Source organism: Phoenix dactylifera, chromosome 7, assembly GCF_051530095.1.
Source record: "Phoenix dactylifera cultivar Ajwa chromosome 7, Ajwa_hap1_PhDact_Kaust_v1.1, whole genome shotgun sequence".
In the NCBI taxonomy this organism is placed as follows: Eukaryota; Viridiplantae; Streptophyta; class Magnoliopsida; order Arecales; family Arecaceae; genus Phoenix; species Phoenix dactylifera.
Genome location: NC_143196.1, coordinates 9,857,695 through 9,871,364, shown reverse-complemented (window position 1 = coordinate 9,871,364; position 13,670 = coordinate 9,857,695). Strand labels below are relative to the sequence as shown.

General features: G+C 35.9%; 1 protein-coding gene across 1 annotated transcript; it reads right to left on the bottom strand.

The window, feature by feature from the left end:
- Window positions 1–426: 426 nt before the first annotated feature.
- Window positions 427–5,270, bottom strand: LOC103715745 (peptidoglycan-binding LysM domain-containing protein). The gene is made up of 2 exons (XM_008803482.5): window positions 4,766–5,270; window positions 427–1,047 (listed from the first exon to the last, which is right to left on the bottom strand). Exons 1-2 carry the CDS (start codon window positions 5,198–5,200, stop codon window positions 673–675), a joined length of 810 nt encoding a protein of 269 aa, XP_008801704.3. The 5' UTR covers window positions 5,201–5,270; the 3' UTR covers window positions 427–672.
- Between the last annotated feature and the right edge of the window lie 8,400 nt (window positions 5,271–13,670).

Genomic DNA, 13,670 nt, shown 5'->3' with positions numbered 1-13,670 from the left:
CGACTGTTATCTAGCCATCATTGCACGTCACTTCAGATCAGATAACAACTAAATGGGCTCCCTTATATAAAGGGACAGGCCGAAGGACCTCAAGTACGCATACGATACTACACACAGAGACCACACTTTATTGAAATTTTCTCCATTCCACACTATTGCCTCCTTTTTTCTGATTTAGGCATTAAAGATCCCCCACCGAAAACTTTCTGCCAAGCGGACTTTTTGTAAGCTATCCCTGAAGGAAACCAATACCGGCAGCTGACCTTAGGGTCGCTCAAGTTGCATTCCGATCTCGGCCCAAATTCAGCGGCAACAGTACGTATGGTAGATGACTATCCTGGAATATTGGACTCCCTCTAAAATGTACAGCATAAAGTCAAATCAAGGGGCATGAAAATGGCTTTCAGGGTATAGCGAAACCAGCCATAGAAAACATGACATCAAATTAAATAAGTGGCTTCAAATCGGAAGTTTTGAATACATAAACACTCGATAGTATTCTACAATGGCACCTGTCTTTTGTTTAGAGTTGTGGATCACAATTACATACATAAAGGATTGTGTGCACACATGTAAACTATGGAATAACAGAGCCAAATCATGATGGATTTGGGAACAGTGCTGTTTAGACGTATGACCATCTTTACAGACAATTTATTGTCTTCAATGAAACTAAGGGCCACTCATCTGCTGTTCCCACCTCAGATCCTCAGAGAATTGCAACATAGCAGCCCTTGGATCACCATCTGAAACAGACAAATAGTATTCTGCAGTTCCATCATCTACTTGCATACTTCGCTTCACTGAGTCGAGTATTTTCCTTCTGGCTCTGTCTGTAATAGCCCGGTTCACCAGAGTACCAGCTTTCTGGTCAGGACCACCCTCCAAATACAATACTGCAACTTCTCTTTTTGAATGCACATCCAACTCGATGTAGCAGGTGCTGCCGTGAAGAAGCTCTGGCTTGCTAATGGGGACAAGAAGCCTCTCTCTGGAGTATATTCCATGGTCACTCATCATATTGTTCAAACGCTTGATGTCCATTACCTACAAACACAAGCATATCTATCATTTCAATCAAAATTTATAGTCACAAGCACAAAAAGACGAACTAACAAATCCTGTAAGAATCTTTGAAAACTTCAAAAATTTTGGGGCTTGGACTGCCAAATTAGAAAATGGGGGATATAATGCAAGGCAGGAATTCAAGGAAAGAATCTCCTAAGAACATTTATTGAACTAAGAGAACAGAATCTTGTGACTGAACCATATTGTAGATCAAATTTGGTTGTACAAAAGGTTAAGGGTTACAAAATGCCTGTTGTAGAAAAAGGGAAAGTAATGTACTCAATTTTGTTTTTTCAAATTACATTACAGTGTCATATTTTACAAGGCTAATGAATTATAATCGGATATAGAGCAGCTCATACTGATAAACTAGACCTAGTAACCTATTGAACACCGGGAATTTTCCATGTGTGTGTTTATATATATATATATATATATATATATATATATATATATATATATATATATATATATATATATATATATATATATATATATATATATATATATATATCTTGAGTGAGGTGATTGGAATCGTAATAAAATTTTTCACAAAGATTTGATACATCACCAAGTAAGATTAGGTAATTCCAGGAGTAGCACCAAAGATAAATGAAAGGACCAGTAATTTGATTAAAATCCACATCAGCATTATATCAGTCAGTCATATAAGAATTTTCTTATGAACAAGCTCCAGCTGCAATTAGGGTACTTGATGCAATCATCACGCATAAAGTTTCTCATTTCAGCATCCAACAATATCACAACCCACCAAGATATTTCTACACAGCTAATTCTGTGTGGAGCAATACTTTTCCCTTTGTGATCAAGAAATTCGATAAATGAATAAAACAAAGTCATCTACTTACAACAGTTAAGGCCAAACATCACTTCTGTATATAATCTTGGCAATGTGTTCTACCTTTTGCTCCATGTCTCAAAATCTCCTAGTTTTTTTCCTCCAAGAATCCCATACAACTTTGAAGGCAAGCTCCATAATTTTAGGACCACAAAAATAATCCATGAAACACCCATAACCAACATAAAATTAAAAGGCTAAATTCAATGTTCTTGTTTACACACTTGAAGTCAACTTTAGATGTTGGACATTCCATGTCAGTCTCAACACAACCTAGTTCCATTCACTTTCCTCCACAAAGCTGCTCCCTTGAAACCACCATCCTCTTCAAAATCAGTGAAAAATTCACCAAAAATTCCATGGAGAGCTTGGTCCATCTTTGTATATCTTTTTAGACAAAGGACCACTGCAGTTTATTTCTACATGAGATATTGACCTTGTAACTCACAAACAATGTGACCTTAATTATGCTAGATAAGGTACCATATCACTGGAGAGACTCCTACCTCACAACAAGCAACAAATTATCAACAACTTCTATATCATGAAATTATTGTGCACTTGATTTTTCTTTTTTCAAGCAAAACAGATAATACTGTTTTCTAGGATAATTTCTTCCATTTTTTACATGCCATACATACATATATACATGTATATATGTATATATATATATATACACACGTGTGTGTGTGTGTCTGCGTGTGTGTATATGTATATATATATGTGTGTGTGTGTCTGTGTGTGTATATATATGTATATGTATATGTATATGTATATATACTCATTGGTCTTTTCCTTCCATCATACTGCTATATTTCTTCCCCCACTTTCCACATAACTAAACAATGTAGAAGATTCAATTGTTAGCTCCCATATTGGCGGGCCCATCGTAGAATGGTATGTTGACATTTTGAAGTGCCCCCATGATCTGAAAATGCTTTGCTTGGCCATTGATCCAACATCTTTTTGATATGTTCAAACTCAGCTCTTTTGAGGCCAAAAGGAGAGACAAGTTCACACGATGAGAAAAAGGATCCTGCATAAACAACTATCATTTTCCACAAGTTTCAAACCTATAAGAGAACTATATATCCAACATTCTATTATTTGGTTTTTGTAGCAACATGTAATGTGAGAGTGAGCAAGGTCTACCAGACTTCTGCTTGTACAAAATTTAAATTAATCAAGTTCTCCCTAAATTTCCTCCATTCAAAACTTACATGCTTTAAGCTCTACTTACATTTGATAAAAAGTGAATTCAATTGTGCAAAAATGCTTTCTAGATGCTTAATGAACAGCTCATGACAAATACAGCCTAAAATAGCAAAAGTTAACCTGAAATATGTTATAGTCTTATATATGTTACTTTTGGCCAAAACTAGTCAGTTCTGATTGAAAGTGGCCAAAAAATAACAAAACATAGGCAGTTAGAAACAGATTTTAGTCATAACTTTTTGGATTCAAATCTAAGGCCTTTATAAAGCCTGTTCTTAGCATTGGCAATTAAATGGAAGGGAAGGAATAGGATAGCAATATATTTTCATGAAGTCAAATATGAACTCAGCATGTGAACTGAAATTTGAACATGGGTGCTATGATACATCATGATGCATTTTAAGCTTAACAAAAATATCACAATAAAATTGAATCGAACTAGCACATATTTTAATATGGTACATCCAAGTTTTATGAATTTTATCATCCCTAACATTCAATAAAAACAACCAAGTCCAGATGGAACAATTATATCTTTTATATTACTTTATTCATATAATTTCCATTGCAGTCTAGGTTTCCATAATGGAAGCTCGAAACATGAAACCTCAATATTATTGTTTGCGGTTTTCTCCTAGCCCCATAGATAGTCTCAATGCCTCGCCATGCCTCCATCTTTTCAGAGGTTAGTTGAAAATTTAGGGCATACTAAAATTACAATTAGCCATTTGAAAACAATTTACTTAATGGGAACTTTAGGATCCTTGTTGTGCTTGAATTGAAAAGCATTCTACATTACTCAAGTAATTAGGATAGGAAGGCATAATTAAAAAAAAAAAAAAAAAAACTCTCCTCTATCTACATGGTAAACTATCTTCATTTTCCTAAAAGGAAAGGCCTAACCTTCAAGAATCACTGATAACTGACTATCAAAATCCATATCCTCAACCCATTCCCTTGCCAAGACCAAAAAGCCATCTTCTATCAAAATTTCTGCATCCACCAAGGATACTCTCCCTTGCCCCTCTCCCTCTTGTCTAATGAATACAAGTCTTTGACAAGTTCATACCCAATAAACATCAATGTTGTTTAAAATTTCCTAATCCTAGAGATTAGGCCTACAAAAAGTAGTATTCTATAATGTACAATTCCCCCTCTAAAAGTTCACTCCACTCTCACACACCTTCTCTATGGGTACCTCGGTCAAGCATGTCTTTTGATAGCATAATCTTAATTTCCATAACAAACTTATCTCACACACAAAAAAAAAATTGTAACAACTTTGTTTTTTTTTTCTTTTTCGAATGAATAAAAAGACTGAAATAAGAATTTTCCAGAACACAAATATTAAAAAACATAATTATAATAAATGATCAACAAAATGTTTAGAACATGCTCCTGCTTCCCTTTTTTTTCTGAAATCGCATGCCATTGAATCTACATGAGAGAGAAAAATCATCATCATATAAATTCAGGGAGCTGAACAACTCCATCTGAGTATGTAGCATTTAACAATTAACCAACTCAACTCATCCCATCGGAATCTCTCTCGTGAAAGGAATTTTTTCAGTCATGATCTAGAAATTTAGTGGAGAAGTCGACCCCATAGACCAAAGGGGATACCTGGACAGAGTACTTTAGAGCGAGGCGGGCGACGGTGTCGCCGCGGCGGAGGCGGTGGGAGATGGCGAAGCGATCGAGAGCGGGGTGGCGCCAGAAGGCCGGGGAGGAGGGCTCCCCGATCACCTGCTTCACCTTCCACGGCGCCCGGAAGGCCCCCTCCAGCATCTCCCGCTCCGACGCCACCGCTCTCCACAGCCGGCAGACGCACGCCGTGCGGGCAAGGTCCGCCGGCGGCAGGAGTTCCAGGATCGCCCGGAGGAGGTCCCGGGAGACGAGGGCGGAGAAGTTGGAATTCATAGGGGAGAGCACCTCATCGGAGGAGGAGCCGGCGGCGACATCGGCGGTAGAAATCTCTAGGATTTCCGGGTTAGGGTTAGGGATTGGGGAGACGAGGTTCTTGAGGAGGTCGCCCTCGTCTTCTCCGCAGCATCCCATGGTGGGCGACAAAGGGAAAGACCTGTGTCGGAACCCAGCATGTTGAAGAATTCCGGGATAAGTTATTGTTATAGTGGAGTCTTTTGGAGGGTGGGGAATTAATTTCCCCTTAATAATATGGTGGTAAGTCAGGTCGTTGGCTTTTCCGGCTCCGCCCATTTAAATCTGTAATAAAGAATTTTACGAGTAACTCCGTACAGATTATGTTGATTTCTTCAACTAAATTAATTTACAAATTTACATTGTAGGTTTGCAGCCAATGTTCTAAAATCCGATATCTTTATTGGCTCAATTTGGTGTATAAAGAAAATAATTATTTTAAATTAATAAATATTTTAAAAATCTGAAAATTTGATAAGTATGAAAATTTTTTGATATTGGTTTCATTATATATATTAATATCTATGTCCAAAAAAATCATAATCAATTTTAAGGAAAGTTTATATATATCTTCTGATATTTTGCTCAAAAAAAATTTTGCAGCCAAAATATTCTATGAATAATTTGGGTATGATTACAGGACATTTAACATCCAAGGATCACCTTACACATGGTGGTTCTAAAGAAAAATCAAATAGAGATATGATGGTATTGAGCTAAGGTAGATGGCCGATAGGAGGCATAGACTGAAACGAATGAATCAAGTCTCCAAAAACTTTCTAAGTGTTAAAAATAATATTTTAGGTTGAATAAAGAAAGGGCCAACACGAGTATGTTGAATAAGTTAAAATAAATAAGATATGATTATCAGTCTAATAATTGATGTTGAGCAATCGTGCTAATAAACATGTGCAGTAAAGATACAAAAACCGATAGAAAGAGAGTCTAAACATAGATAATAACTATCAGAGTGAATGGTTATTATATCTAGTATAAATAAGTGTAATTATGCTCTGTAGAGACCTTTCAACAAGTAAATTTATGAATAGATTTTGTCTTTATCTTAGCTTATATTAGTAGTTTCTTTACCCTAGGAGTAGAATTAACTTATATTTATACTACTACAACCCAAACTATACCCTTATCCCTTTCTGGATATATCTTATTCGAATGATGGTGTAATAGTTGTGAAAGATTTTGAAGGACGAGGCACTTGGACTCATGCTACTCTCGGATTCTTTGTTTGACTACCATTTTTTTGACAGCTCTAACACCAGTGGCATACTCGTGCACCTATCTACTCCCTACTTTTTGACTTGTTATCACTCTTTTCTTGACACACCCCTAACGTGATGGAAAAGAGCGACAACAAGTTTGTTGGCATATTCAGTTTGACAAAGCATAACTACTGTAACACTTTTGATGAGACAATAGATGCCAACTAGATGATGTCTATTAATCTCTCGGTAGATCTTCCTCAGAAAGTGATCATGTAACTTCAAACTTATTTTGAGAAAAGTAGGCAAACTTATTAGAGTTATTCTCATGCCAAGTGGCTGTTGTATTGAAGTTGTTTGTGGAGCGGAATAGGATACCTCTGAAGATAATAATAGAAAACATGGAAAAACTTGATTCTATTATTGTAGATCAAAGCTTCCCGGCTACAATATGCTATGATGGCAACTTTGGTCTTCTTGGTCAATCAGAAAGCTAATTATGCCATTAAAAAGTGGTGGTTTGGTTGTAGACTATCCCTCGGTAAGAGAGGTTTCAATTGGGACTGCTATAAATCCTTGACACTTCGACAGTTAGGTCAATAAGATGCTTAAGTACCAGGCACTGATACCACTTGTTGTTCAACAATGCAGCCCAAGAGGAGGGTGATTTGGGCTTCTCGAAAATTTAAATATAATGCAGCAAAATAAAAACTTAGTAGGTGAATATTAATTAGAACAACTAACTAATAAGCGAATATGCAGAAAATCAATGCAGACAAATTAAGCAACACAAACACAAAATTTATAATGGTTCAATGTCAACCCTACACCTATATCTACTCCCTAGGACACCCTTCTTAGAAATTTCTACTATAATTTTTCTGGAATTATATTCTAATTGTTGTATCCAGGCTCATAGTCAACCCAATTTATTTTCACAGGTAATCAACTAAAACCAACACCGAGCCTATCCCCAGGCTCAACACAATAAAATTTATGATTTAGATGGATCTTTTCTCAAGTTTCATTATCTAAAACTTGTCACAACAGAGTATAGAAAGTAATATGTAAACACAATAAAGTATAACTCCCGAATAATAAATATAAAATAATAAATGGATCTTGACTTAGTTGGTTGGCTTTGATTGATCTTGACTACACTTCACCAACTTTCAGTTGAAGAAGATATGATCTTTCAGCTCTCAGTCTCTGAACCTCTCTTCTTTTTGTTTTCTCTTTCTTGCTCTTGTTTTCGTTGATTTCTTTTTGCACTTCTCATTTTTTTCGCTTTCGGTGTTCCAGGCATTTATGCCATTTGGAAGTGGTTGGAACAGTTTTTTCTAGCCATTAGACAGGTTGAAAGAGCTATTGTGAAATGAAAATATCCATTCTGATTTACAGAAAAAATAGCAATTACTTTTGTCAGGAGCAGAGGGGTCGACTCAATATTTTCAAAGGTCAACTCGTAATCTCTAGGAGTCGACTCGTGATCTTCAGGGATCGACTTGAACTTGCTATTATTTTTATTGTGCTTTGTCTTGCCAATATGATGAATTTCATAACTTTCTGTCTATCTTCTAAGACTGTTCTTAGGTGGACTTGTAATCTACTGGAGTCGACTCGTAAAAACATATCAGTCAGTGACGGTGTGCCAAGGTTGACTCATTGCAAATTGAGAATTGACTCTTGAGATGGCTTAGAACAAAATTCTCTATATTTGCATATGAGCTTCCAAGGATTGCTTCAAGGCTTTTTTGGAGTTATATTTTTTGGTATAGAGCTTCAGATAAATGATTTTTATTGAAAAGTTACTGAAGACTTTCTTCTTGGCTTTCTGAAATTAATTAAGCATGCTCCAGGCAATAGATTAGTGATCATTTTACTCAATTATTTTGCATCATCAAAATTATTTTTTTAGGATTAACAGAATAATCCAAGACTGAAAAGATTTAACTATCAGACAGTTAGAGCAACCATACTGATGAACATGAATAGTGGAGGATAAATTGTGTCAGTTATCAAAACTACTAGAAGTAGTGACCAAATATGGTGGCAACCATCAAAGCGTGCAGTTATTACCTGTTAATATAAATTAAGTAAAAATTATACTTTGTGGACACTTCAACAATCAATACAATGCATTTTATATTATATTAGTCTACCATAATTTGTACTTTAAGAGTAGAAGTAACCTAGCTTTCTCTACACTAGCTCAGCGCTACACTGCTTATCCATCTCCTTCGAATGATGGTGTGATGATAGTGAAAGTTCTTAAAGGTTAAAGCATCTAGACTGATACTACTCTCTATCCTCTCTTTGATCACTTTCTGGTTGATCTGATGTTGATGGCACACCCATGTGCACCAACCCTTACCATTTGGCTAGTCACAACCCTCTCTGTTGCATCCGTACAACACTTCCTAAATGATCGTTGTGACATGTCAGATGGGACGAAAGAGCAATGATAGATACTAATATTGATATCCATTTAATATCCATATCCGTATTTGTATCCACTAAAAAATATGGATATGGATACGGATATACCAATCTCCAATCCATACCTAATCCGTTTTTCAGCCCTATATGATAGTGACGTAGGTGAGAAGAGTTGTGGATGGATGTATTTTTATAATAAATATTTTTGATTATTATACTACCTATATTTTAGAGCTTGGAAGGTGCATATACCATATAACAACAACAACACCAATAAAATTAAATAATATTAATTTATTAATGATAAGATAAATTTAGTTTTTAGAAGATATTTTTTCATATACATTCAAATGTATGAAGACAAACTCAAATGCTTAAACATTATATAATGTTTAGAGATAAAATTAGAAGGAAAAGAAATAAAGATTTGACAATGTATTTTAATGTTCTATATGCTAAGATATAACTAACTCAGCTCAACTAATCTTTAATACCAAACTAGTTGGATTTGGCTACATAATTCCTTTTCCTCCTATCTGCTTGGTTCAAGGCAATACTTTCTAAGACTTGCTGAGATAACATGCTAAGATATTATTGCTCATATTTAATTAAATTATTTTCCACTTTTTAACAATGATATATCTATACAGTTATATGTCAACCATAAAATCCTTGAGCATCCAATTAATTATTCTATTATTATTTTAATAATGAGATCATAGAGTTTCTAGTCATTTCATAACAATTAGAGAGTTACATAAAATGATAAAAAATTTGAATATGGATAAGGGAGAACAATGATAATTTTATAAATGATCAACATAACTCTCACATAATGATGGCTTTATTTCAAGGAAAGTATTTTTGGTTATGTCATTAATTAAATCAATATTATCAAAATGTCACATAGAAGTAACAAGAAAAGAAATAAATGGTATGATAACTTGTGCAATCGACTTTTTTGGGTAATTAATTTTTTATTTTTATGTTTGATTTCCTCCAATATTGTAGGAAAGCATGATAAAATCATTGATCAAGTCGAAAAATGGGTTAAGAAAGCTTCCCTTCTGGTATAAAATATCAAAACTATGAAAAATTTATTAAACCAAGAAATGCATGAGTGATTTTTGATGCCATTTTTAAATTTTTTAGGGACTGGTAGTATCACCCAGTCCAAATATATATATATAAAAAAATCAATTTTTTTTTTTTTTTGATATGTGAGATCAATAATGGTCAATAATAATATATACAATATCATACATCTTGACTCATTCACACAAACAGTATGTCCAAGCTGATTACCAATAATTTTTTTTGATATGGATAAACTACAAGATATATGTGAAATGACTTGTGAGGCTTCAAAGTACCAGGACATTCTGGGATGAGTGAAGCCCATGTAGCTGCCCTAGTTTCCTTGCGTAAAAGCAAACCATAGCATAGAATTGGTCCTTAATGATTTTATTAGATGGCTAATATTTGGACACAGGTTCTGTCCTAAATGAAACTGACAATTAATTCCAACGCATAGGAAGAACTGTTTAAGGCAAAATTTCAACTTCAACTTGTAGGGGTATTATGTGAGCAGCATCTTTATCTTTAAGCAATGCTTGTTAAGTAATTTCAGCACCATGTACTTTTAGTAAATGAGAAAAACAAGCTTTAGAGGAGTTCCAACCCAAGCTACCAACACGTGACAGTGATAAGGTTAGCCTAAGGAACAGTTTAAAACCTCCAACAAAATCTTGTTAGATTGATCACATTTTTTATTTTTAAAGGGAAAGATTGATTACATTCAAATCCAAAAGAAAGAAGGTGTTTCTATTATTTTATTTTATTTTGAGAATTATAATTGCGAGATTACATCTTATTAAAAGAGGTAGTTGATTGCAGATAGGGCTAGAAATAGGTCGAGCCCGAGGGGGCCATATCCCTAATTGAGCTCAGCCTGAAATTTTTTTCAGTCTTCAGGCTAAGCCTAGGTCCAAAAAATTTTCAAAAACACCGGCCCGAGCCCAACCCAAGCCCAATTGCACCAGCTCGAAGGACTAAGGATTATCCAAGCCCGAGCCCTACCCAGCCTCTCCCGATCAGCCCCGTCTAAACCGGGCTGGGTTCGGGCCTCATTCGGGCTCGGGCTTGGGCTAGGCCAACGATATACCCGAGCCTGGCCTGAAAGAAAAATGGGCTCTATAATTTAACCCAAACCCAACGTAAAATTGGTCCGGCCTAGCCCTTAGCCCATCCCGAGTTTGGCCAGGCTCGAGCCCATTTCCAGCCCTAATTATAAACTTGGTTAGGCTTGTTGATCTCTAACAAACAAACAAAATTGCTTAAACATTTAGGACACCTTGGGTTTTTTTCTTTTTCTTTTCCTTTGGGTGGACACCTAGTTGAAAATTCATGGTACATCCTATATAGTTCAATGTTTCTAGAAAAGGCAACAAAGTTAAGAAAGTGCAAAAAATTCCTATTTCATGTTTATTGAAACTTGAAATTAGCTACAAGTTTATTCAAACTTCATAATTATATCTGAACCAAACTTTGTACAAGTTTATTTGAGCAATGCTTGATTTGAAGTTGCATTGCATAATCCAATTGACAGCCTCACTTCAAACTTTATGAATACTATAATTTGGACTGTCCAAAATGATTTTACCATTAGTTACAAATAAAAATATAATAACTTTAATTGCAGTAGGGGCTGCCAAGTAGGTTGGCTTTGTTTGGAATTTAGCACAAACCAGATCTAGTTCCATTCTAATCGGTTGAATCCAGCTTAGGGCATGTCTGGTTGGGGGGTTGGGCTATGGAATAAAAATGGAATGAGTGATTCCTACTTTAGTCATTTGGTTAGACGGAGTTTCATTTTCATTCCTATTTCATCCAGAACGAAAATACCCCAATCTTCGAAAATCTAAATCTAACTCTCTCTCCCTAATATTCAAATCCCATTCTTCTAGATTTACTTAAAAAAATAATTGTCCAAAAATACATCTCTGTTTAATTGATTTTCTAAAATTTGACTTAAAAACATTTTAATTCTGATTCTAAGTTTGATTCCAGTCGCAAACCAAAATGCGTCGAAGAATACAGCCATTCCAATTCTCATTTCAATTTATTTTGATTTCGGTCGCGAACCAAACACACCCTTAATCTTTCTTTATTAATCTATTAAATACTTTATGTTAAATAAGCAAATGATAAGTAAAATATATACTAACAAAATATTTACTAATTAATTATTTGATTATGTCTCAAGCATATCATGCAAAATGGGAAAATTTAATCACAGATATACATTCCAATAATAGATTGACCACCATCTGTAAGTTGTCCTCAACAAGAGCGACTGCATGAAAATTATTTTTAGAAGCTAATTGGACTTCTTAATTTCAAGAATGGCTGTGAAAAATATAATGTTTGAATTTAAGATCATTTTCACAGAATGATAGGTTGTGTCAAGCAAAAAAAAAAAGCAAAAAAAGCAAAAAAAATGTCAGGTTGTGAGCTACGCAAAATTCAAATAAAATACCTAGAGTTTGGATTGATTTTCATGTTCGCTCAGGAACAAATGTTGATAACTCCAGTCCACTTGAGACCCATTTTTATCATCATAGTGTCTGTAGTCACATGAAAAATAATACTAAACAAAATAGGGGATTGAGGGGGTAGAAAATATTATTTAATTATGGTTAGGGTTGCAAGTTGATTGGATTGAGTCAGGGATTCGCACATATTAAGGGGTAGAAAAATAATCACGATGAAGATGTCCTTGTATGCTTTTAACTTCTAACCAGATATCCCCATATTTAGAGAGAAGCTTATGGTTGCAAAGGGTTGACCAGTCATTAAACAAGCGAAGACCTTCCGTAGCAAAAAATGCTATGGAAGATGATTTGTTGAGAAAGATCCTTGAATTTCTCTCTCTCCAACATCCCCATGCCATCCTTGCAAGTTACATCAGAACCATTGGTTGTGAAGGCTTTGAGAAATCTCTCCTTCTCCAGTCAAAAGAGGTGCTCAAGGTTTGATTGAGGATGCAGAAATTCTAAAGATGAGCAAATTGCCTTCCAGATGGTAGAGAAGAACTGACAATTGGAGAAAAGATGATTCATTCAGGAGCTTGCTGACAAAGTGGAAGAGTGGGCAACCAATGAAAGGAAGGTTCTTTTACTACAAAGTGAGAAGCGTACGTATGATACTCTTCGGAAGTTAGGCTTTCCGAAGAGAGGCTTTGCAGAAAGGAGAAAGGCTAACTTAGCCTGCGTTGAGAGAGTCCAGATGCCGGACAAGCTTTAGACAAAGCAAAATCCATAAGTTGGTGAAATAACTCTCTTAACTCCTCTCTTTAGGTTCTCTTCCTCGATTCCTGGTTCGAGAGAGTTGAATTATGGTTTGTCTTTTGCTGAGGCTCTCAAGAGAGATCCTCCTCAAGCACCTCAGAATAGAGTTATCTCTAGGTTTTTCTCCTCTCCTAATAGGATTCAAGATATTCAGGTCAGATTCAGAAATCTGGAGAGATTCTTCTATTCAGGCAGTTATTTCTTCTCGGTGTCCTTCAAGGAATTTGACCACTCAGAGTTTTGGCTGTAGAGACTTACATTTAGAATTTATTTCATGGCGGACTTCCAAGCCCGGCGGCCGTGCTCGTCCATGCGGCGGGAGATTTGCACTCATGCACCGACGGTGCTAGCTACGGTCAAATGGGAGGTTGGGGACGGGCGATCCGTAGAGTCCTAGAGGATAGGTGGGTTCTTGAGCAGGCACTTTGCCGGGTGCCTACCTTAGTCGACTCAACAAGGTTGGAGGGTTGTAGGGTGAGCAATCTAATGGTCCTCGGTCGGAGCAGGTGGCATGAGTCCCTGGTTAGGGAGGCCTTCAGGGAGCACCTGGCGGAGAGGATCTTGGCCACTCCGTTGCCGATTGAG

Excerpts from the sequence above, each read along its gene's own strand:
- LOC103715745 (XM_008803482.5), bottom strand. The coding sequence starts at position 5,200 with ATGGGATGCTGCGGAGAAGACGAGGGCGACCTCCTCAAGAACCTCGTC. Across the intron at positions 1,048-4,765 it reads CTCTAAAGTACTCTGTCCAG|GTAATGGACATCAAGCGTTT; the intron begins GTATCCCCTTTG and ends TTGTGTTTGTAG.